At 42.3% G+C, this 25648-nt stretch overlaps 1 protein-coding gene across 5 annotated transcripts; it reads left to right on the top strand.

The window, feature by feature from the left end:
- The first annotated feature begins 60 nt into the window (after window positions 1–60).
- MDH1B (malate dehydrogenase 1B) lies at window positions 61–25648 on the top strand. Of its 5 annotated transcripts, XM_078071237.1 has the most exons (13): window positions 78–164; window positions 761–920; window positions 4243–4355; window positions 7783–7955; window positions 8130–8272; window positions 10236–10732; window positions 13956–14097; window positions 15813–15976; window positions 18153–18292; window positions 18601–18652; window positions 21093–21173; window positions 23984–24052; window positions 24867–25648. In XM_078071237.1, exons 5-13 carry the CDS (start codon window positions 8154–8156, stop codon window positions 24905–24907), a joined length of 1305 nt encoding a protein of 434 aa, XP_077927363.1. In that variant the 5' UTR covers window positions 78–164; window positions 761–920; window positions 4243–4355; window positions 7783–7955; window positions 8130–8153; the 3' UTR covers window positions 24908–25648. The 5 variants fall into 5 exon arrangements, with proteins under 5 accessions (XP_035963880.1, XP_077927363.1, XP_035963885.1 ...); XM_036107987.2 differs by lacking the exon at window positions 761–920 and having other exon boundaries at window positions 61–164; window positions 7821–7955; XM_036107992.2 differs by lacking the exon at window positions 4243–4355 and having other exon boundaries at window positions 7821–7955.

Here is a 25648-nt window from a genome sequence, read left to right as displayed (position 1 = left end):
GTGTATGATCGTGTGCCCCAACACATAACCCCTCTGGCAGGGCCCCAGACCCCTCTCTCAACTTCAGAGTGCGCCTGCGCCACGCCGTGGTTGCCAGGAGACCGCCGAGCCGCGGTTCCTGCCCCTGGGTCGAGGCTTTAACATGGCCAAATTCGTGCTTGCGGGTGAGTGATCCCCATGTCCGCCTGTAGATCGCTCAAAACACCGACAACTACTCACCCTCTTTGGTCGCTGAGCAGTGATTTTCTTAACTGCCTTTTGTTCTAGCAATTCCAACCTCTATATGGACTACCCCAGGCTTCTTATGCATTCATTCAAAGATGCTTATTGGGCAGGGTCCTGTGCAAAGCACTCCCGGACACTGGGGACACAGTGGGGGAAAAGATATACCTGGGCCTTCGAGGAACTTTCAGTCTCACGGAGTGCAGAAGCATGTAAACAAGTAATTTTGATCCACTGTAATTAATGAAATGAGGGAGATGTGCACAGGGCTCTGGGAGGTGTTGCAGCAGCTGATTTTGTGAAGGTTTGGGATAGGGAGGCCATTCCAGATAAAGGCACACAGCTGGAAGTCTCATGGCCTAATGGAAAAACTAGATATGGAGGAAGTGACTGGACCTGGGGCTAGAATGGGAGCCGCAGCCGGATCCTGGCACCTAAAGTGCCCCAAACAAAGGTGTTTGAACTGTATCTTGAAAGCAATGAGGAGTCTTAAAATTTTTTTAAGCAGGAGAGTATCCTTAATGGGTTTGCATTTTAGGAAGCCCACCTTTGTCAGCAAATGGAGGAAAAGGATGGAAAATGTCACTGGCATCCGGAAAACTACTAAAGGGTCTTAGTAAAAACAACGGGCTATTGTACCTGCCTCCGTCCCTTCGTAGCAAGCTTCCTGAAAGAGTAGACTGCTTTTGTTTCTTCAGGTACTTCTTCCATTCAGTCTGGCTTCTACTTCTGCCTCCTTTCAGAAATGGCCTTCATCAGTCACCAATGACTTTTACAGAAGCTGTCCAGTCTTTATTGGAACTTTCTGATGCATTAACACAATTGACATCTCCCATCTGCTTGGAAATCTATTTCCTTTGCTTCTTTATTCGTTCAGAAGAACATTTTTGAGCACTGACTGACTATATGCTGGGAAGGCAGTGATACAGACACTTACAAAGAATGTTACATGTGGGCTAGTGGCAGGGCCGGTTCTATAGGACCAGTGGCAGGAGCCTTTAGTCAGGCAAAGGCTTCTTGGACGGAGTGGTTTTTTAAGCAGAGATCTTTAAGCAGAGTTACCTAGCAGAAGGAGGTAGGGAAGAAGAGAGTGATTAACTCATCCATGGCAGGGGCTGGGGTTGGAATGAGGAAAGCTAGAAAATGGAAATAGATTTAGTAGGATTGTAGCAAAGGGTACAAGAAAGAGAGTGTCATAGGCTGAGGCCAGAATTAGATATAGATTCTTGTGAGCCATGTTCAGTATTTCGAATGTTATCTAAAGTACATAGAAGGCTTTTGGAAGGAGAGGACATAATCAAATTTGCATTTTATCTGAATGGTATTCTCTATGGGAAGAGAAAGATTAGATGCCAAGACCCCAGTTAGTTGCAATAGTCCAGGAAGAAGATAGTGGTAGCCTGGCCTAGTATGGTGGGAAATGGAAATGGAAGGAATTGAGTGAACTAGAGAGATATTAGGGAGGCAGAATTCATAGAACTAAATGTCTGATTGGGTGGAGGAAGGCAAGGGAGAAGAAAGAGTTAAAATTATTTCCAACCAGTGGTTTGGAAAAATGGGTAGATGAGTCATTGGAAAAAAAAAAGTGGAAAAGTAGGCTTAATACTCTGGATACTCTTAATTCTCTTAAATAACTGAACATAATGAACATAAGAGAAGAGCAAATTTGGTGGGGGAGTTTTGGCAAAATCTGTACTAGACATGCTGAGGGCCCATGAGACATTCAGAGGGAGATGGAAAAATACAGGAAAGTATAAACATCTAGATAAGGCGATAGTTCTGAACTGGATGTGCAGATTGCTACTTGAACCCAGGGAGTGGAGGAGATCCCCCAGGAAGAATGCATAGAGTATAAAGATGCCTTGAAGAATGCTAACCTTTTAGTGGATCAATAGAGGAATAAGAACCTACAAAGTATAGTGAGAATGACCAGAGAAGTAGGATGAAAACCTGAAGAATGACCCCCACCATAGTGGGTGTTTCAGAAGGATAGAAGAAGGCAAATGCCAACAAGAAAATGATCAAAATGTATCCATTGGATGTAGTGACATGGAGGTCCTTGATACCCCTCTAGAGAACTGTGGTTAAAGCCAGATTGCAGGGGGATGGGAAGCAAATGGAAGGGAAGAACTGGGGATGGTAAGTGTAGAGAACTCTCTCAAGAAATTTTAATAGAAGAAGACAGGTAGAACACAATAGCTAGAGAGGGACATAGGCTTTTTGTTTCTTAAGACAGGAGAAACTTAAATGTAACTTGACTATATTTAAATAGGATGGAAAAGGACCATTAAGAATAGGGATAAGGTGCTGAAAGAGAGGTTAACCAATTAAGCAGAGTTGGTGGCAATTCTGAAGGAGGAAGAGGGTGGTGTTCAGAGCCTAAGTGGTGAGGTTAGAGCTGAACAGGAGGTAGGAGCCATCTTCCATGAATAGGAGAAAGAAGGAAAGGATGAGTCCAGATGCAGACAGGCTTGTAGGTATGATGGCAGGAGGTTAGGGGATTTCCCAAATGACAACATTTTTGTATGATTTGGTTTTGTTTTTAGATCACTCTTTTTTTTTTTTTTTAAGATTTTTATTTATTTATTATGTCAGAGAGAGAGGGAGGGAGAGAGCACAAGCAGGGAGAGTGGCAGGCAGAGGGAGAAGCAAGCTCCCCACTGAGCAAGGAGCCCAATACGGGGCTCGATCCCAGGACCCTGGGATCAAGACCTGAGCCGAAGGCAGACACTTAATCAACTGAGCCACCCAGGTGCCCCTGATTTGGTTTGGGTTTTGTAAAGTAGAAAGCAAGGTTATCTCTTCTGACAGTGTGGGAAAATGGAGAGAAGGAAGAAGTTTGCAAGAAGTGGGCCACGTTTGGAATGGAAATTGTGGAGAACAGAAGAGAGTGCTGATAAGGAAAATAGAAGAGTCTCCAGGCAGAGCTGAAGGCCAGTTGAGGCCAGTGACCATGAATTTATAATGGCGCTTCTCTGCTTGCTTCTCCCATGTTTCTCCAGGGGTGCCTAGCAGCAGATGGAACCCAGAAACAGAAAAGGCAGGTAACTGCGTTCATCCAGGGTGAGAGGCTTTTACCAGGCTGATTTGCCAGAAACATAGTGGGGCAAGATAATTTAAAACATGAGCTAGAGTGTGGTTTGAACTCATGAACCATGGATTTGAACTAAACAGGGAGGCTAACAGACAGGGAGTGGTTGAGAGGGTTGATGATTTAGAAGTCGCCATGAAGTGGAGGAAGTCACGACTGGGAGTAACTGGGGAAGATTGTTGCAGGGGGCGTTCTGCACTGGGCCCCTGCCCCTCCAACTCCCATCAGACACCCACCCAATCCATCTACTCTGGCGGCTCTAACTTCCTGTGTATTGATGGCCGCAAAATCTGTTTCTTAAGCCCTTACATGGGGCCTGCACTTCAAGCTTATAGGTGCAGCTTCCTGCTGGGCTTATCCACTTAGATAAACTGCGCATACCTCCAGCTGCATTTGTCTACAATTAAACGTCTTGCCTGTGGTTTCTGTTCAGTAAGTACAGGATCATCTACCCAAGCCAGAAACTAGGAGTTATCCCAGACTTTTCTCTGCTTCTCCTCTCCCCCAGTACCACTCCCTGGAACACACATCAAATCTACCTGTGGTTTTACCACCACTCCTCACTTTACACTTTGCCTTTTAGTGGCTACTAATGACTAGCTCATTATTAATAGTTCATGCTTAGTAGCATGGCAGCCCCTTAGAGAATGTGAAGTCTAGCACACTCCTGGAGGAGAGTAAATATCCAATCGCCTTTTCTTCTTTCCACATTTTATTACTTAAGATTCTGACCTCCTGTGAGATCATTTTATTTTTACTACTGTTATAAAAATCAGAAGTTTATATGGTGGCAGTTTAATACTATAATTCTATGTTATAAAATATATCATAACTATATGATTAATTCTGTAATTATATGACAAATACTTACAACTACATGATAGTTTCTGTGTGATATAAGAAAATGTTGCAAATTTGAACTCTTTTAGGTAGAGCAGATTGCCCATATTATGCTAAAGCAGAACTCCTAGCAGACTACTTACAAAAGAATCTTCCTGATTTTCGGGTACATAAAATTACACAACATCCTCATGTTTGGGAGGTAAGAAACCTTTATTGTTTGTTAAACTCACACACTCACAAAAATGTGTTCTGATTTAATGAAATATTAGCCAGTGTTATCAGATGGGCTTCCAATAATGAATGTTCATGTACTACTGATATTTTAACACTAATAAAATTAATTCCTACTTAGCAGTCTCAGAACATTATATGTTTTTTTCTTTGTACCTAGTAAAACAAATGAGGCCCTAACCAATCAGTAGAATAAATTTAGCTGTTTTTTTCTCCCAGGAATCCAGGTAACCTGTATTAACCTTTTTAACTTTTCATTCTCCTTCATTTGATTTCTAATGACATGAGGCACTTGCTTATTTGAAATACCCTTCTTTGGGACTGTGTTTCCCCACCAACAGAGATTTGGGGGAAGGAGTTTCCTTTACTGTGGGGTGCTCTTGGGAATAATGCTCTGGGAAGGAGTGAGGACAGCAGTGTTGTGCCACAGGAGAGCTTGAACCACCGTGCTGCTGCAACAGAGGGCTCAGCCAGCCCTGGCCTCTGAAGCTGGGCTGGCCCTTCAGAGATGCCCCAAATACAGGTAAGGGGGCTGGGCTTTTGTACTGACACAACTAACAGTCCTTGGATGCAGGCTGCTCTTGGGCAGGGGACTTAACTCTAGGCAAGGGAACCTCTCTGAGGTCAGTTCCTGGAGAGAGACTCAGCACTGAGCCGTCAGCAGTAAGTACACCTGGTGACCCAGGGAATGAGTGTCTTGGTCATGAAGGGGGAATCTGAACGACATATGACAGGATCTGCTACAGCTCACCAGTTGTTGTGCCTTTTGGATCTACATGTTCCATATAATAAATTCATACCATCTGGGAGCAGCTCTTCTGGGGTTCTGGTTGGCATCTTTCCCTGGGGAAACTTGACAAGAGGATGGTCAGTGAAAGGAACCACAGTCTCCACTGCATATCATTTTAGGGCTGTAACTGACACTCATCACCGTTCTTGTCTATGATCCAATGTCAATCCCCCTCACCCTCTGCTGGTCTAGGTGACTTCTGAGGTGTGATGACCTAGACCTGTATCCTCGGGGGTCTGAGTCCTAGTCTCCCAGGAGGTTACTGGATGTGACTGCAGCACGTGTACACTTGCTGGCAAAATTGAGCAAGGCAGTACCAAGGATGCCCCAGCGGGTCACCTAGATGCCAGATATTCTTTCCTGCCCACATGCCCCTGATCAGCAGGGCCAGGTACTCCTTCCAGGATGGTAACTCCTTTCCTTGACTGCTGTCTCTTGGCACAGGAGCTCAAAGTGACCAAGCAGCAACCATAGCTTAACGTTTAGTGGAACTCTTCCTGATAGAAACACCCTGGCACCTGTGGAATTTAGAACCTCCAGACCCATAGAATCTAGAGTTAAGTGGGCTTGGGGAAGCACAAATTCTCCAAGTGGGTCACTGGGTCACTCTTAATTCCATCCCTCGGTTCCTGGATTCATGTATTTCACCTAGTGGGGAAAGCACTATATTGATTCATGGTGTATATTGCATCCTGAAAGACAGTGCTTTATCCTTACAAGGTAGCAACCTCTAAGCACCTTCGGTGAACTGTTCTATCCCTCTATCAGGTGATGTGATATATAATAGGGCCAGTGCATCCCATGGTTACGTGCCCAATCCCACACATGCTTTACTCCAAAGTGGTTCAAAGTGATGTTATGCAGAATCCCATGTTGCTAGGTTGAACATTTTCTAAGCTCTTGGGCAGGGTGCTGGCCAAAGCCCTATAAGAAGAAAAAGCAGTTCTTTGCCCAGAATATATGTTGATTCCAGTCAAGGTGAATCACTGCCCTTTCTAGGGTAGAAGGGGTAAAATGTAATCAACTTGCCACCAAGAGGCTGGTTAGGGTCTTTGAGGGATAGTGCCATTATCAGGGGGTCAGTGTTGGTCTCTGTTGCCAGCACATTGGACGTTTAGCAGCCACAATGGCTCAATCAGCTTTGGTGAGTGGTGGCTTGTTCTCTAGGGCTGTAGCATAACCTCTGTCTCTTTTGTGAGCCCAGTGTGCCTTCAGCTAAGTCACCTTATCTGCTGGGCTGTTCCATGCTTTTATCACCGTCGATGTTCTCTGATGGGCACTGCCCCTGGCCTCTTTTTATTTAGGATTCTATCAGGGAGTCCAGCTCTATAACAGCATGTCCTGTAATAGCCCTGGCCTAGGATGGACAGCCACACCAGTCTTCTCCATGATGCTGAGAACCTATCACCAGTGCAGTTCTTATCATTTTGATGGATGTAGTGTCCTCCAGGCCCTTCTGGAGAACATAATGGACTAGTAGGTTTCCTGCCTTCCATAGTAGCATATCCACTCCAGCATGCCTATTTTTCTAAGCTTTTTGATTCCTTCTTCCATTGTCTTCTGTGGATGTTCTGGCATTTCTGTTTCATTTCACGTGAACCATCACTTTCTCCAAGCTTCGGAGAGCCATCCTAGCAACGTGTTGCCACTGTCTTCTGAGGTGCTTGCCAGAATATGTACCCTTGAGTTGCAGAAGAGTGATTTATATTGATAAATTCTCCCTTGTCCAACTTTATATTCCACTCTTGATTCTGCACCCTCAGGGTCCAGTCCTATACATATTCCCCCAGTCCTACCAAGACATCAACATGCCCCACTTGGTGCTGAAGGTCCTATGGGGCAGAGTCCCTTTCCTCCAGAGGCCTGGCAATTCACTGGCCAGGCTATGCAATGAATAGGGGAACCATGGTGGAATCCTCACAGCAGCATTGTTTGCTTTAAGGGAAGATAAAGGCAGAGAGATCTTCAACATCATCAAGAGAAATTAGTTTCTAAGATTTTATGTGTAAGCTAGCCTCATTACACATGCCTCCAATGACAAGAATGTTGTCATGTACTTTACTCACAAGAATGTTGTTCTCTGTCTCTACTCAGCTCTTGTCATTAGAAGGCCTGGTCTACACAAACCAGATAATGATGATTTAAACTTTGTCTAATGAATACTATTAGAAATCCACAGATAACTTTTAGCTCATTAATTCGGTCCGAATGACAAACTATACCCACATACTTGGACAGCAATATCAAATTTAGGTGGCCCTAAGACTGGAAGTATCTCACATAGAAGAGCAAGGTAAGAACCAGTTGAATTTTTTTGAAATCAGCTAAGTTGGAAGACTTGGCTTCTCTTTTAAGCTAACCACTTGCATTCTCCGTCTCCTCGGCAAAGAGAGCAACTTTCGGTACCTTTATTTGGTCAGCGAATTTGAAGAATAGTCTTTCGTATTTGATTAATTTGTTACTTCACTCACCATTATTTTCTCTATTTACATTTTACAACATAAAGATATCTAAATTTTATTATGTATGCTCAGTGGTAGTAAAAAAAAAGAAACAAGCTAGTTTGTGTTTGAATTCTGAAGTATGGAACTGAATTCTGAGACAGATGCAATGGACGACTTCTCTTGGAATATCATTCAATAGGAATGGTTAAAAGACCTGTGTGAGAAAAATACGTGGAGTCACAAAAAGTCCCCCATCATATGGAGAGAGCTGTTGGATCGTGGAGGAAAGGGCTTGCTTTTGGGAGGATATAACGAGTTCCTGGAATACGCCCAGGTATATGGATTAAGTTGGTTTGTCTGCTCAAAACATTGCCATTCTCTCAAGTTGTTCTCCAAATGTCTTGCTTTCCAAAGTATTCTCTCTGCTCTCTTTATTCTATTCTGGCTTTAAACAAGAACTTTCCATTATAATCATTGTCAGTGTTGACTTTTTCTTCCTAATATTTAGCTTTACTATGGTGTCACCTCTAGCATGACTACTGAGCTGATGAAGATAATTGCTCAAGAGAACCTGGAAACACATATAGAAAAAGAACTGGAGGAAGAAATCAGGAAAGATCTCATCCACCCTTTGCAGGTCTGGATCACCAGGTGGGACAGTCAGACTCCAGGATTCATGATATTGGGTGTTATATTTAGAAAGGACGATAAGGTGGGACTAAGTCCATGATGGAAGAACCTCTGAATGTCAAGTTTGAGATTCGTATGTATAGATATGTACATGTATAGATATGTGAATATATACATATATATCCCCCAATATAGCTCCATATTTAAGTTTTAGATTATAGGTGTATGTATGCACACAAACGTATAAAATCTAAGAGCAACTGTATAGCAAAGATCATTACTTCGACAACCCTGTCTCCAGCTCTTGTCTCCTCACTCTGTGTCTCTCATGCTGTCTGCTGCTTGCCTTCTTGCTCTTTGCCTTGCCGCCCTTCCTTCCCATTCCCTCGCTTTCCTTCTCCTCTCCCCACTCCGGTCTCACTGCCTGCTGCCCTGCCTCGCTTTCCCACTTGCTAGTGCTGACCTCGTGTTGTGTGCCCGCTTCAGTAACCAATGTTGTGGCTGGACCAGACTGTGGTTCTCACTACGTTGGCAAGACCCCCTCGGCAATAACCAACAGGAAATGTGGGGAGAAGGGGTTTTGTTACTTACACATCCTGGAAATGACATGGCAGCCCTGGAGCCACACAGTGAAGTCACTGGTGGGGAGAGAGAGAGAGAATGTGTGAGCACACAAGGCCCTGGGGCTCCGCTTTTATTGGGGTTGAGAGTGGGGGACTTAGGTTTTGTGGGCTCACTCTGTACTGCCGAATTTAAAACCTAGGAGTGGAAATTTAAAGCTTGGGAAGAGAAAAAACAAGCGGCCCGGCTGGCCAGTTACTGACATCAGAGATCTCTAAAACAACTGAGCCTCGGTGTGGGAGGGCCCCTGGTTCCTTAGCGGTGTGGCTGGCAGCGGGTTTACTGCAGATAGCCATCTTTGAAGTGGATACCTCCTCGGCAACCAAAACCTGTAAAAAACAGAAAACAAACCTCCCAGGGTTTATACTACACCTGAGTTTTGCTCCTTCTTCCTTTTTTTCCTCCCTTGCTCCTCACCGCGTTCAGTCGTGGGTACAAGCAGTCTTCACTAACACCTTTTGTCTCTGTACTCCGTCTCTCTCTTGGTGTCTCTTGCTGTCCTTGCTCTCTCTCTCCCTCCCCACCCCTCACTGTGTCTCTCACACTGCCCTTCTTTCTTACTACACCTGCATGTATCCTAACAGTCACGTTCCTTTGGAAAATTATTCGTTATGAAATAGCTCAACACAGAAAAGAATTAAGAATGATGTAATAAGCATAAACATGAAACTCACACCCAGATTTAATAAATAGTACATCACCTTTAGATATTTTTAAAGGATTAAAATGGTACAGATACTGTTGAAACCTTCATTGAACCCCTCCCTAAACCCATTGTGAAGATCAAAAATGCCCAGGTGCATTTCCAAACTCCTGTCAGGGTCATTACACCTGTCGATTGGTAGCCAAGCTATAGAGCGCCCAGATACTTGCCGGATTGTGGGTACAGACACACCTAGCCTATGCTGATCCTGAGCTTCTTTGCAAGGATTTAGAAAAGATAGTCCTTTCCAAAGAAAAAAAATGTCATTACTTTGTAGACGAGGGTATAAAGTAGAAAAGAGCTATGGTTAAATAAAACTTATTTCTTTACCTTTTTGAAAGAAAATGTCAACATGTAATTAGACTACTCTGACACCATTCTTTTAAATTTTGCTTTCTGCATATTCTATTTTATTTGAAAAGTCTTTATACATTTCTTATTTGGGGTTTGTGTTCAGATGGTCAGAGCAAGGGATTGGTGGTAAGAATATTTTTGCTCAACTTTTGCTTCCTCACCTTAAAAAGTCTATGTGGTTGTGTATGCCTATTTAAGATATTAAACCACCCTATTAATGCACCTGCAGAAATATCTATTAAGAATAAAAGCTTAGCAGGAGCAAAAGATTTAACCATTCATAATCCAGCTTTGCATTTTTATTAGCGCATCTGTCCCTGCCTGCTACAACCTAATTCCCATCTTGACAAGTGGTGAAGTGTTTGGAATGCACACGGAAATTAGCCTGAATCTATTTGACAATAAGCAGGCAGAAGAAAATCTCCACGTTATCGTGACTGAAACTCAGGACCTGGTGGCCCCCTTGCTCCGGAGCATCTCCATCTGCACCCGAGTGGAGGACGCCTTCCTCCAGGCCCACGTGATCATCATCCTGGATGAGAACACTGACCAGGAGGTGTACACTCTAGAAGACTGCATCCGAAGCAGGCTTCCTTTGTGTAGGCTCTATGGATACCTGATCGAGAAAAATGCTCACGATTCTGTCAGAGTTATTGTGGGAGGAAAAACGTTTGTGAATCTTAAAACCGTTTTGCTTATGAGATACGCCCCAAACGTGGCCCACAACATCATTGCTGTGGCTCTGGGCGTGGAAGGCCAAGCTAGAGCTGCACTGGCCAGAAAACTGAGAACAACCTCCTCATGTGAGTGAGCTTCTGTGTCTGTTTCTGTTTTTCAACAACGTGATTTCAAAGCTGCTAGGAAGAACACTGTACCCCTTTAGGATTATTCTGGATATCTGGAATAGAAAGTAGGAAGCAGATACAAAGAACTCCTTACTGTGTGATTTGACTACGGTGCGAACATTTTTTTCTTACTATTTTTCATGACAGGCTGACTTTGTCCATCATTTAAAAAGTTAAACCAATGTTTAATATAATAAGATTTCTGTTTTTCTAGTTATAATTTGAAACCTAATATTTCAATTTTCCATAATAATAGTCAACTAAGGTAATCAGTGTTTTTAATTTTTTTTTAAAGATTTTTATTTATTTATTTGACAGAGAGAGACACAGTGAAAGAGGGAACACAGCAGGGGGAGTGGGAGAGGGAGAAGCAGACTTCCCACCGAGCAGGGAGCCCAATGCGGGACTCGATCCCAGGACCCTGAGATCATGACCTGAGCCGAAGGCAGACGCTTAACGACTGAGCCACCCAGGTGCCCCTAATCAGTGTTATAAAAAAAAAATCATCAGGGGTGTGTTTAAGTGGCTCCACCCCACTTCCCACCGATGTGATGGTAAACATTTGCAAGGGTATTAAACTTGTCCGCAGGATTCTGCTGTCTGATCGGTTTCTGCCCCCAATTAGTCTTGGAACCGGTAGACGTCAGAACCACGAGAGGATGAGACTGGATTAGAAAATGGATTGTTGTATTTAAAAGAGAAGTGCTGTATTTGAAAACACTTATCATCTTTAACAAATTTTAGGTGTCCGTGCCTTTAGTTGGAGCAGGTGCAACAAAGCCCATGAAAACGCAGGGAGGTGCGAGGCGTTCCCTCAAGACAGTGGGGAGACGATGAAATGTGAGCCTCACATGCTCCAAATTGGGGCCATAAAGGGCTTCAGGAAGCCCCTACATTATAGGAAAAGCTGTATCACCCACTGCTTTACAGGAAGGCCCTAGACCCATCACTTCTGGTATTCTCACACACAGATCTTAAGTGCCTCACCCCCAGGTTCAGTGATTACCTTAGCCAAATTGCTATAAAATTATTCAGTAGGAAAGAAAAACACTTTCTAATCATTTTGTCTCTGTGCCAACCTTATATACAGATATGTAGACACTGCTTTATCACAAAAAATTTCTGATAACGCTGATCGAAGTGCCAAGAAGAGGCAGTGTTACAAAATTTAAAACAAGGTGGGGGCTTTCAACTAGAAAGCTGCTCTCGTGTGGGTCTGGTGGTGCCATAAATTTAAGCTCTCCTGGACCCAAAGCCAATAAGCATATGAGAAGCAGAAGAAAGAGAAATGGAGAAACGTTGGGTAAAGGAAAGAGAGACTTTGGAGGGACAGAGGTCCATGGGAATGGTCCGCAAAGCAGCAACGAGAGACTCTGCACCAACAAAGCCAGTTTCCTGAAATCAGAAAACCATCAAGGAGAGTCATTCAGTGAAGAGTCCAGATGCCAAGAGGGTAGCAGATCTTTCCAGGATGTCCCTTGAGTTCAGTTCACACATAACCCTGTTTCTCAGACCATGTGCATTGGGGTTGGTTGGAACTCTTTCTGCTACAAGTGACAGCAAGTCCACTCAAAGCGACTGTAGACTGTAGACAGAGAGAGGTTATTTTCAGGCATAGATGGATGCTGGGGCTCCAACGATGATGTCAGGACTGGCTTGCACTCTCTCTTGACCTATCACTCAGCCCCGCTTTCCTCAGCATTGGTTTGCTTCTCAGGCAGGCTCTCTGTACAGAGTGGCAAAGTGGCCACTGGTGTCTCCAGGCTCATACATTCATAATTTAGCTCAACCCAGGAGAAAGAGGGCTTGCTCTCTCAAATGTACAAAAGGAGCAGGATAATATCTCATTGGCCGGGCTTGGGCCATTTGCCCATCTCCAAATCAATCGTCATGGCCAGGAGTCTGGAATCTGGGACTCCTGCCTATTGATAGACCTGAGGGGTGAGGACAGCCCCACCCAAACCATATGGACTGAAATTGAGAAAAGGTAGTTATTTAAAGGAAAACCGGGATGCTGTTAAAGAAAAACCGTAGGGAAGAAATGTTAGGAGGAAAAACAGCAGATGTCCACTATGATTTTCTCTAGCAGAGTTATATAGAGCCCTAAGTCTGATAAGAAAAATTATTCTCCCTACTGCCTGCCTTTGAACACAACCATGTGAGGGTATGATACTTAGAGCTGCTACAGCTGTTTTAGGACCATGAGAGGCAGGCCAAAAGAATAGCATCTTTGAGCCACTGAGCAAGCACCAGTGTTACTGCCTACCTCAACTTGTTATTGCCTGAGAAAAGTGAGCTCCTCCTAGTTAAGCCAAGTCAGAAGGATATTCTGTTACTTGAAACCTACACATCAAACTTACCTCATGCACAACAGTAGAGAATTTAATCTCCACCGTAGGAAGTGGTATGACTTTGGAAGATAATTAAGTCTTTAAACAAATAAGTTAATAAATCAATAAAATTACTTATTTTCACTTCAGATACAACATTCCTAGAATATCCACAGTTTTAGAATCATATTAAATTTTAATCCCTATTTCTCTCTAACCCCTGTCCTCTTATTTTCCTCCACAGGGGAATCACTTTGTATAGTAGTTGCTTTCTTACCCACTCCCCTCCACCCCCAGAACGTTGCAAGGATTTGGGCTGATGTGTTTCCTTTTAAACCTTCCACCTAAAAGTGCCTTACACATAGAAGCTAATTCAATTACTTATTGATTAGGATGTTCCTGAGGTCCTCTTATTATAACACCCTCCTTCTGCAGGAAATGAAACCCATCCGGGGGTTAAGTGATTAGCCCAAATTTCTATTCCAGTCTAGAATCAAGAACCTTTGTCAGAACCAAAGCAGATAAAAAGTTCTCCTAATGGCAAGCAGAGTGGTTAAGTTAGGACCACACCAGTGGTATAATTTTCAGTAGCAAGGTCTTTCAGGGAGCATTTCAGTATTTCTTGAATTCACTCATATGGCCTATGTATGAACATGATTAGGAATTGCCGAACCCTGATGATTCAGTAAATCATCCATGTCATTTGTACATTTGGGGGGAGCATAAACTTAGATCATTTTATAGCAAAAAGATCAATCCTAAAACAACACACAGACAAAAAATAGACTGCAGGCAATTTTTTGTATTAATGCTCATTCTTATGTTAATTTTAAATTTCTTTCTCTTCACAGGTATCAAAAATGTGATAGTTTGGGGTAATATTAGTGGAAATAACTACATTGATCTGAGAAAAGCCAAGGTTTACAGATATGAGAGTGCTATTTGGGGACCTCCTAACTACTCACGTCCTGTTTTGAGCTTGATTTTTGATAGGTATGGTATATTTTTAAGTGAAGTATACTAGCAATGTTGGATACATGTATAATGGTTGTTATAATCCTTTAAATCATCTTAGAAATCTTTGAACCAAAATGACTTGGCATTGGTATTGTTCACACTCACCTTTGTTTATGTGCTCTATTGAAGATACAGAAAATCCCACAGAATCCCAACTGGTCAATCCCCACGCCCAATTTATTTGACTTTGCAATTATGAATTTTTATATTTCAGACTATCCTTAAAATGGCTCACATATTCCTTTAAATTTATCTCTAAATCAAGCATCTGCAAAGTGAGTCAAGAATAAGAAATTAAGACGGTGAGCGGGCCTAGGCCGTGCTGGGTGTTCTGTCCCAGGAGAGGCAGGACCGAGGACTGGGCAAGAGCACCGTCTCTAGAACCAAGCTACCTGGGTTGGGATTCTCAAGCAGCCACTTCCTAGCTGTATGACTTTAGACACGTTACTTAACCACTCTATGCCTTAGGTGTTTCATCTGCAAGGTAGAAATGGTCCCAAAGCATGGGCCTTACAGGGTCATTGGGAAGATGAAATGGCTTAGTACAGGCAAAGCCCCAAGAACCTCCCCACTGCAGTCAGCACTACCTTTATGACAGGGCGGGGGAGGGGAGAGGAGGAGGAGTGGCTCTGAAGCATCCTTCTAAGCTTTGCAGCCCCTTTCCAGCTGTAGCATTTCCTCTCCTTTGCCCCTTCCTCAGGCCAGGGGCACTTCATCCCTGCCCAGAAATGATGCGCCCCCGAGCCCACCCTCCTGGCGCATGCTTCCTCTGGGTGCTAGCTTAGCAGGGGCAGCCCTTTATCGCCCTCTCTAGTCCAGCTGGTCTACTCCCTAAATTTAAACTTCAGATGATAACAACTTAGTTATTTCCCCAGTTCTCAATGTGCATTTTCTTTAGATAATGTTATCCCCAGATAACATTTTCTTTAGAACGAAGGTTACCACTGGCTCCAAGATAACGTCTACATAGAATAAATTTTTTGAAACTGTTCTTGCAGTCTGACCACTTTTCTGTGTTCCGTATTTCTATTATCATGTTTTGACACTTCAGGATTCCTTTCTGTGATATTTCATTACTTTTCGATTGACTTTTTTTTTTTTTTGGCTTTTTAAAAATCACTGTTTATTTGTTAGAGGGTTTTTTTTTCCATACAAATATTTGCAACAATTCTGAATTCCCCAAAATCATTCATAGATGATAAATACCATGCTAAGAAAGTATTAAATTTGTACAAAAATACTTTATAGCTTAATATTTGTTTGTTACAAATAAAAACATACATTTCAGTGAAAAAATTAAATTAGATGGCATTTTGTTTAGGAGGGTTTCTGGGAGCTCAATCCCCAAGATGGGATTGCCAGCCTGCCCTGTATGTTCTGCCCATATTGCCCTATATTATTATTTTTTTTTAACTTCCTTTCCAATATTTTTGACTTTTTTTTTATTATGTTATGTTAATCACCATACATTACATCATTAGTTTTTGATGTAGTGTTCCATGAAGAAGAAGATAGCAGGAGTCGATTGACTTTTTACAGGATTCAAGAAGCTTGAATAAGGAAGGTACACAGGAAGGCATATTTCTCTTTTATGGAGATGATTTCTTATACTGAGATCCATTGACCCAAAGAACATTCTTTTATTCCCATTCTTCCCTCCATTGTAAAATCGTTTCTTTCTCTCCTTATAGTGACTGGGTAAACAGACAATATGTGGAAACTCTTAAAAACCTGACGGCCACAGGAAAACAATTTGGAGCCATCTTATCTGCACACAGTATAGCCACTACATTGAAATACTGGTACCATGGCTCACCACCTGGGGAGATCGTGTCTTTGGGAGTACTAAGTGAAGGTCAATCTGGGTTTTTTTTTTTATTTTGTATTACTTTCAAACCTGCCTGTATGCCTCATACCCCTGCTTCTGTGTCCCTGCCTTCTGCCTTACCTGGTCTGTAAGCTGTCTGGACTTCCACAGTACCATACTCACTTATCGTTCATGCACTCACTCATTATTCATGCACTCATTCAGCCATTGAGAAATTCTGCGATGTTTTGTGTGAATGAGCAGGGAACACACACACAGCTGCTGCCTTCAGGAGACCTAGAGCAGAGGGAAGAAGAGCCAGCTACAAAAACTCCAGAGTTCCACTAAGCTGTTCTCACTGTATCCCAGCTGAGGAAGGGAAAGCAAGGTTGGTTTTAGGCAGATGGCAGGAAGAATCAGGACAGACTTCAATAAGGAGGTGACCCCCCAGGAAGCCTTCAAGTCTGAGCAGTGTTTACCTGGCAGACTAGTGTGGAAAGAACACCCCCCAGGAGCCAGAGTGGCGAAGATCCAGGGTCAGGATACGAAGGACACATCAGGATGCAGATCTTAGGGCACCCGTGAGAACGGGGAAAGCTCCAGCTGCAAATACTGTGTATGCATTTTTACAACCTCACCGCTTTCATCTGCTACAAACTACTTCAGAGGACTTCTACATTTTTGAAGAGTAGGAAAGAGAGAAGAGTTGTTCTGTGTTCTGTGGGTTCTATCGAAAGCATCTCTCTTCCCTTTGTGTTTTACTTTCTCCCTGTGCAAACTCATTCGCTGCTAAAGCTTCCTGCCTCCACCTCTCTGCTGAGCAGCAGCCTATGAAACACTGTCCCCTGGACCATGCTGTCACCTCAGACCGACATACACCAAACTGAACTCATGGTCTTCCTCTCCAATTTGATCTACCTCTTTTGTTCCTTATGTTATGAGTGGAACCACCATCCTCCCTGTTATTCCAGTGACCATCGTGCAGCTCAAGGAAATCTCCCAAATCCCCCAAGTCTGAAATCATCTGTCTCTTCTCTGTATGTGAATAGCATTTTGTCCCTCTGTCAGGGAGCGCATTCCAACCTGTCCTCGTTGGTGGCGTGGTTAATTTCTTTAAGTCCCCTGTGTCCTGTGTTCGAGCGCATACACCCTGAGGGCAGGGCTTTGGCTGAGTCTTCCTGCTGCTACTTCAGGGTTAGACACTCAGGGAATCTTGTTTCAATTGCAGTAAGGCGCATGAGCACGCTTTTATGCATAAGGTGAATCAAATCAGTATGTTACCTTTTTAGTGTAATAGGCATTTAAAACCTTATCTTTATTTGTTAACAGTTTAATTTCTGTAGGAATTCACCAATAAACAGTGCAATACTGGTGGTGAAGGGCAGGTCATCACTGTCTTCCTGAAACCATGTAGGTAGACTCTTGTATGTTGTCCACCCATCAGGCTGGCTCTTTACAGATTAAAAAAAAAGAGAGCGAACAGAGAACCTCAGATGCCCTCTAAGGAAAGGCCTTTTAGATCCTGGTTTCTTGACTATCCTCACATTTTTGTTCTACTGACCGCATTTTTGATGACTAGAATGGCGAGAATCATTTTCTCATTTGATGGAGGCACAAAAGGCAGGGGGGCAATTCTATCTGAATGTTGCATAGTTAGTAGTAGTAAGTGTCGTCCATCTTTTCATTTGGAACACATCCAAACTGGGCCCTGGGAGCTGCCGGGAAATCATCAACTTCCCCAGCCCCCCACCCCCACCCCAGGCCTCACACTGCAGTTATGGGACCACCACAGCAGGCTGGAAGAGCGCAAGGCCAGGGGAACAAATGTCTTGGGGTCTTGGGCCAGTGAGGGGGCAAGGAAAGGCCACAGGGGGCGGAAAAAAGGAGTCTAGACAAAATGGAGGAGAAAGACATGAGCCCCCAAGGCACAGGCGTGGGGTCTGAACCAAGCCTGAGGGGACAGAAGGGGTAACAGGAGGGAGCAGTAGTTCTTCTTTCAGAGAGAAACACAGAAGAGAGAGTTGTCAGAACTTGGAGAGATGCTCAGTCAATACTTCTAGAGTAGGTGTTTCAATCCTCCCAGGAAAGGAATTCTCAGAAATTTAGTTCACCGTTACCATTAAAAATCATGTACGATCTCTGTCCTTTTCTACAACGCTTTACATGAAGGGTGTATTGTTCTGAGTGCTTTTGTTTTGCTTTGCTTTCTATTTGCTCACTACAGGCCAGTTTGGTATTCCTGAAGGGATCGTCTTTTCTATGCCTGTAAAATTTGAGAATGGAACTTGGGTAGTTCTTACAGATCTCAAAGATATTGAAATCAGTGAACAAATAATGACCAGAATGACAAGTGATCTCATTCAGGTAATGTCTGAATAGATATAAGAACACTGACTTTGATAATGACCGTAAACTGATTCCTCTAGGCCAAGGAACCCACACTGATTTTCTGTGGGTTCAATTTGCATCTTCTTCCTAAAAACAACCAGGAGGCAATAAGACTTTGAAGAAATCATCAGAAGAACACTACTCATTATGTTACATAATGTCTGGCATGTTAAAAATATTTGTTGGTTACTTAAAAATCAAGACCCAAAGTGTTTTTCTATTGAAGATTGATTGATTAAGCTAGCAATTGTGGTCACTTCTCTGATTATAAAATTTTTCAACAGGAGAAACTTGTTGCACTTGGAGATTTGATCAATTTTCAGCCCTATCAATCAGGTAATCTTTTCAATGTGATGTTTTATTGAGCTGCTACTAAAAGACTATTAAAATATTTGTTGGGGCTCCTGGTTGGCTCAGTCATTTAAACATCTGCCTTCGGCTCAGGTCATGACCCCGGGGTCCTGGGATAGAGTCCCGTATCCGGCTCCCTGCTCAGCAGGGAGCCTGCTTCTCACTCTCCCTCTGCCCTTCCCCCTGCTCGTGCTCTCTCTCTCTCTCTCTCTCTCTCTCTCTCGTGCTCTCTGTCTCTCTCAAATAAGTAAATAAAATCTTGAAAAAATTTTTAAAAATACTTGTTAAAACTGAATCGCTATTGAATATTGATAACTGTAATCTATACTTTATCACTTTTAAATGAAATTATTGACAAAAGAAACTGCCAAGTTTAGTGTGTCCTTCGAAATAAAACATCTCATAAGAATGCTAAAGAAATCACATCTTAAAAACACAATGACCTTATAAATGTTGTGTGTAACATATGTATTCATGTCCCAGGCCTGCCGTAACGAATGACCACAAACTGGGTGGCTTCAACAACAGAAACTTACTCTCTAGTGAATAAATGAGACTAGCAGGCCTAAATCAAAGTGCTGGCAGAGCCATGGTCCTTCAGAAGGCTCTAGGGACGCACCTTTTTCTGCCTCTTCTGGGCTACAGCTGCATCACTCCAGTCTCTGCCTCTGTCTTCACGTGCCAGTCTCCTCTCCGTGTGTGTCTTGTTTCTTCTCCTTAAAAGGACACCAGTCTTTCAGAGTCCATTGTCTCTCATGGTTCTTCTCCCCCTCCGATTTCCCCCCCTTCATTCTTCCCCTCCTGCTACATTCTTCTTCTTCTTTTTTTCTTTCTTAAGATATATTGCATTATTTGTTTCAGAGGTACAGATCTGAGATTCAACAGTCTTGCACAATTCACAGCGCTTACCAGAACACATACCCTCCCCAGTGTCCAACACCCAGTCACCCCATCCCTCCCACCCCACCCCCCACTCCAGCAACCCTCAGTTTGTTTCCTGAGATTAAGAATTCCTCATATCAGTGAGGTCATATGATACATGTCTTTCTCTGTTTGACTTATTTCGTTCAGCATAATACCCTCCAGTTCCATCCACGTCGTTGCAAATGGCAAGATCTTATTCCTTTTGATGGGTTCTAGAGGGGAGGGGGTTGGGAAGATGGGTTAGCCTGGTGATGGGTATTGAGGAGGGCACGTTCTGCATGGAGCACTGGGTGTTATGCACAAACAATGAATCATGGAACACTATATCTAAAACTAATGATGTAATGTATGGGGATTAACATAACAATAAAAAAATTTTTTAAAAATGTAAAAAAAAAAAAAAAAAAAAGGACACCAGTCATTGCACTCCAGTACGACCCCATCTTAACTTGATTAAATCTGCTAAAACCCTATTTCCAAATAAGGTCACATTCACAGGTATCAGGGATTGGGACTCCCATTTGGGAACACAATCCAACCCACAACATTCCATTTACTTTTAGATCGCTTAAAAAAAAAACAATACATTTTAACAAGCCTATTTTTCTCACTGGCAGTTTCTCTTAATACTAAGCTCACAAGAAAGTGCTATCATCTTTCTTTGATCTCTAAATATTGAAAATATTTAACAACCAGTATGGTACAGATTCCACCCAATCAAAATAGTTGCTGCCTCTCAGAATGAATTAACTGGTAAAAAAGAACCTGGCAGGGGACAGAAGACTGTCCTTGGTCCAGACCAGAAAGGGTTTAGTGAGGTCAAAGTATGGCAGTGTGGAAAGGGCAGAGAGACCAGGCCTCGAGGAAAAGAGGTTCTGGGCAGAGGATGGGCTTTGGGAATTCAGATCTGGTTCTGCCAGTGGTCAAGTCACTAGGAATGGGCAAAAGCAGATAAAGTCCAAAGGCAGCATGGAATCCAAGGGCATAGACACAGAAGTCCGAAGAGCAGTTGGTTTTCACTGGAACTCTTTTATTCCCAGAGTTTAGAAGCTCTCTGTGTGGCTTCCTGCTTTTGCAGAGTAGAGCTGCAAATTCCTCTTCTGAGAATGGGCTATAAAGAAGTCATTCTAAATTTGACTCCTTTGGTAGTTAGTCCTGAATTTTCCGTAATACTTGCATTATAGAGGGTTTGTTGAAAAAGAGTAACCTAATTTTATGCTGTTTTCATTAACAAAGGTCAAGGCATAGATAGATAGATAGATAGATAGATAGATAGATAGATAGATAGATAGATATAGATATAGATATAGATCTTGATTCTGTCAACTTCAGACCTTGCCCAAAACACTGTTCCAGAGATTCCAAGATCAGGGCATTGAAAATAATCAGAATTTTGTACAGTTTGGAGATCTCTGCTTATTAGCATATCAATGAGATGATTCATGCATGAGGTTTGTTTAATCTTTTTGATTAATTTAATACTTAATTTCTTGACTTTTAGAGACTGACATAGCCAAAAGCAACGAAAAGACCACCTTACCTACCACATACAACAGCCAGGAAAATCAAAGAGTCTCAGATGGTAGGTATAACAATTGAAAAAAAAAAAAAATGTCCTTTTTATCCAAGGCTTAACACTAAATTTTGAAGAAAGGAATTTGATCATCTATTAGCCACAAAGTGGAAATTAAATCTTTTATCACCCTCATCCTATATTCAAAAATCAGATCATATTTAAAATCCATTAAAATTTTGAAGGAAATTAACAGATATTCATTGAGCACCTTCTGTATACTGGTCACTGTGAGAGACACTGGAGACACAATGACAGTTATAGCCATACAGATATGTCTGGGGAGAGGAGCCCTGAGAATACGAGGAAGTAAATGCCAAGACGCACAATGAGTTTTTTAACTCAATAAAACAAAGCAATACAGGTCAAAAGGAAAGAGAGTATATAATAAATAATCTTAGAATTTATATGTGTTAGAAAGGCACAAGGAAAGGAGAATTCCTTGTAATATATGAAGAAGACTTAGTCGTATCTTCAAATCTAGTTGGGACTTAAGATGGCTAAAGATAATGAAATGATCATTTATTCAGAAACTCTGCTGGTTCTGTCACACAAGGTGAAGATATTCGAGATCTATTGTACAACAATGTATACATAGTTAATACTGTACTGTACACTGAAAAACATGTTTAAAAGGTAGATTTCATGTTATATGTTCTTAGCACAATAAAAAGAAGAAAGAAAGAAACCACACTAGGTCCTAGGGACATGAACATAAATCAAATATTGTTCTTGCTCTCAAAGTGCTCACCGTCTAGCATGGGAAACAGCAAAGCCAATCAAAAACTACCCTGTTGAGAGCGCCTGATGGCTCGGTCAGTTAAGCGTCTGCCTTTGGCTCAGGTCATGATCCTGAGGTCCTGGGATCGAGCCTCATGTCCTCCCTGCTCAGCAGGGAGTCTGCTTCTTCCTTTGCCCCTCCCCCTCCCCCTACTCATATATTCTCTCTCTCTCTCTCAAATAAATAAATAAAATCTTTAAAAAAAAAAACCTACCCTGTTGAGAAGGAAGTGGTATGTAGAGAGAGGCCCAGGTATAATGGAACTACACTGGGGGTCTCCTGATAGGGACAGCAATGTTAGGATAGGCTTTCAAGTAGAAGTGACATGGGACCTGAGTCTGGAAGGATGAGTAGAAATTTCTCATGTCATGTAGTGAAAAAGAAGCCTGCAGGTGGAGGAGTCAGAGAAGCTGTGAAAGGTGCCCCACCAGAAGGAGCCACATGGGCAGAGGAAGCATTTCAGGTGGCCAAGGCATGACCAGAAGTGTGAACCCAAGGCAGTCTAAAGTTGTATTCAGAAGACAATAAACAGAGTAGCTGGACTAGAGCAGAGGATCCCGAAATGATGAGTAGAACTGGAAGAGGCACGTGGAGGTCATCTCTAGTTTGGCTGGTTGAGAGCTCAGCCAAGTGGCTGGTGGGTGGCAAGACAAGCATGAAATGGCTGCTATTAGGCTTAGAGAACTAACCTGGCTTTCTCATTGGCCCCCTCGACGATGATGGAGCCACCCAAATCACTGTCCAGAGGACTGTGGTGAGCTCAGTCCCAGACAGAATAGGTATTTATATAGTATCTCTCGGATGGGTGCAGCACTGTTGTTCCAGTTGGCCCAGCTGGTATTGAGCAATACTCAAGGAAATGACTGAGGGCTCCAAGGCCCTTGTGAGAGAACTGAGAAAAAACTGTCAGATCTGTCATGAGCAAGGTGACTGGCAGCTTTCCTGCATGGTTGAAAAAGAGCCAAGTTGTAGAGTATGTATTCTAGAGTTTAGGCATCAGAACAATCCAAGTTGTTAATTAAAATGTTAGATTCTTAGACCCTCTACTAAGTCATAATCTTATACAGACTGAAGAAGGTTAGTGGTGATAAAGTAGAGAAAATGGGGCTGATTTCAGGTTGTTTGAGGGGCTATGTGTTGAATGAGCATTAGAATCAAATATCACTTGATAGTGCTTTCCACAGTGTGGCCTCAGTGGGTCGTAAAAAAATTTTGTGGGGGGCGGCTGGTGGCTCAGTCAGTTAAGCGTCTGACTCTTGATCTCAGCTCAGGTCTTGATCTCAGGGTCATGAATTCAAGCGCCGTTTGGGCTCTATGCTGGGTGTGAAGCCTACTAAAAAAAGAAAAAAAAAATCGTGGGTGATGAAATCAATTTAACAACTGGCATTTTTTCCTTAAACTGGAATAAAAGTGATAAGAAAAGAGTAAGTAAGAAGAACAGATTTTTTTTCCCAATGCACTAGAATAGAATAGAAAAGAAAAACAAAGATGAGTAGAAAAGATAAGAAAAGGGTAAGTCCTGTTTCATGTAACTTTTTCTGTTTTATTGTAAGCACACAAGTGCACATACTGAACTATAATGTAAAATGCATTTTTTACTGTGAGTCATGGTCAACCAAGTTTGAAAAACACTGACCTAGACCATTTCATAGTTGTTAGTTATATTTTAAATCCAATATGTTTTATCTAATTTTGGTTTCAGAATATAAGATAGAATGTGTTCTGATCTAATCCAAGATGAGGAAAAAAACCTGGTTATGTCAGACACTAAGTCAATCGAGTCACATACCATCTCTGTAGTGCTAATGGTCATGACTCACATTGTCGGGTCTTAGAGAATGACGTTGTGGTCAGAAGAACGTAGTCCAGTTCTCAAGACTCCATATAAAAGTGATCGGGCATCTTGCAGCTTCCCAAGAACAAGGCATTCAGAGAAACTTGGAGTGGAAGCAACAGGATAGGAGAAAATGAGACTAACTTCAAAAATCAATGTGCTTTAGATACTAAAATCTCTGTTCTGCCCATTCTCTATTTACAGCAGTGGATCTTTTAGATCTGATTCCTCAACCCATCTCTGAAAAGCCATACAGTCAAGAAGCCATAAATGGTAGGTGGGGAAACAAAACATTAACTAGTCTTTTCTTATTCTATTAATAGAACTGGGTAGAAGAGATCAAGTGTCCCCCAGATATAATTCTTTTCAAACCCTTCCCCCTTACATCCCCAGCTTTGTTTGCTGACACTTTTGGAACCTCCCTTCCTACATTTATAACCAGGGCTATGTCAATGGCAACTGAATCCTTCCTTCAGAATGAATAAGTAAGGAAATGGACACAGATATATCTGCAAGTCCAGATTTTCAAAGTCTATAACCTAGTTGTCATGGTATTTTTTGAAAACCAGGCTGATATAGACTTCTTTGGGGTTGACCAGTCAGGATATTCATCCACGCCTCCACACTCTTATTTGAATGTCCAATAAAATGAACAAATCCATGGTACCTTCCATTCTGAATAGGATGTATAGGATGATGGGCTTTGGAGTGGGGCTAACTAGGGGGAATTAGAATTGGTACATAGACGAGAAGCAGGGCCAAGAGAAGAAATGGAACTGACCATGTAGCTGCAAAATTCAGAATGGGAAGCAAAGGAACCAAGCAACACTGCAAGTAGAAATAGATTAAGGTCAGGAGGGAGGCCAGAGTTTAGTTTTGCTGTATGTAAAAGATCTAATGATGGTCTTGTGGTTTGATGTCCCTCATAGATAGAATCCCTCTCACACACACTCCCTCAGTTGAATCAGATTGAATACAGGAATCCAGGAAACAGAAGAAAGAGGAGAGCAAACGAAAAGCTAATAAAAACATAGGTTACTAGTGGATCTTTAAATAGTTACACCTTTTCATTCTCCTCCTTTTACAGATTCTGAAGACAAAAGGGTGGAAGAGCAACAGATAAATTAGACCAACTATAAAGATATTTGGTGGTGTAATAAATATGGAAAGACCCATGAATGCCTGTATTTAGGGAAGAATAGTTTGCAAGATTGACTTCCATCTTAGATAATGTTATGCTAGACAATAATGTGACTGCACACACACAAAAAGATTGAGTTCAATCATTTTGTGTTACCTGAATCCACTCATAGGTTTGCTTTTTGTCCTATTTTCTCATATAGTTTGGTGTCAATTGCTGTTTTTTTAAACTACACTAAAATACAATGGTCAGTCATTGCATCCTTGCCTGTACCTGCTTCTAAGAGAGCCTGCTTCCCCCACAGGCCATACCTAAGGCACGGACACGAGTGGCCATGTTTGCTCGGCTGTTCTTACCGCCTTGGCTTCAACTGATTGGACTAGAATAAACACACCTTACTCAAGGGGAACCAATAGATTTTCTCTCACAGTGTCAAAAACTTGCACTGAGAAAAATGGCTGAGTAAGTTGGTGTCTGGATCATGGTAAAGGGAGTGACTTAGAGAGAGCCGCACAGTTCTGCTGTGAGGTCTTCAGAGCTAGTCAGGTTCACCAGCTTCATGAGGCCTGGCTGTATATTCTTTCTCCTTGGATTTGCTTGGGATAATTATCTTTACAATAAATCACACTTTTACTTTAGCTCAGATGGAATAGGTTTCTGTTTCTTGACACCAGATGTGGCCTGAATAAATGGAATTTTGAAAGGAAAGCATAATATTTTTACCATAT

The sequence above is a fragment of the Halichoerus grypus genome, chromosome 4, assembly GCF_964656455.1.
Source record: "Halichoerus grypus chromosome 4, mHalGry1.hap1.1, whole genome shotgun sequence".
Lineage (NCBI taxonomy): Eukaryota > Metazoa > Chordata > Mammalia > Carnivora > Phocidae > Halichoerus > Halichoerus grypus.
Note: the sequence above shows the minus strand (reverse complement) of the source record. Positions and strands in the feature narration are given on the sequence as shown.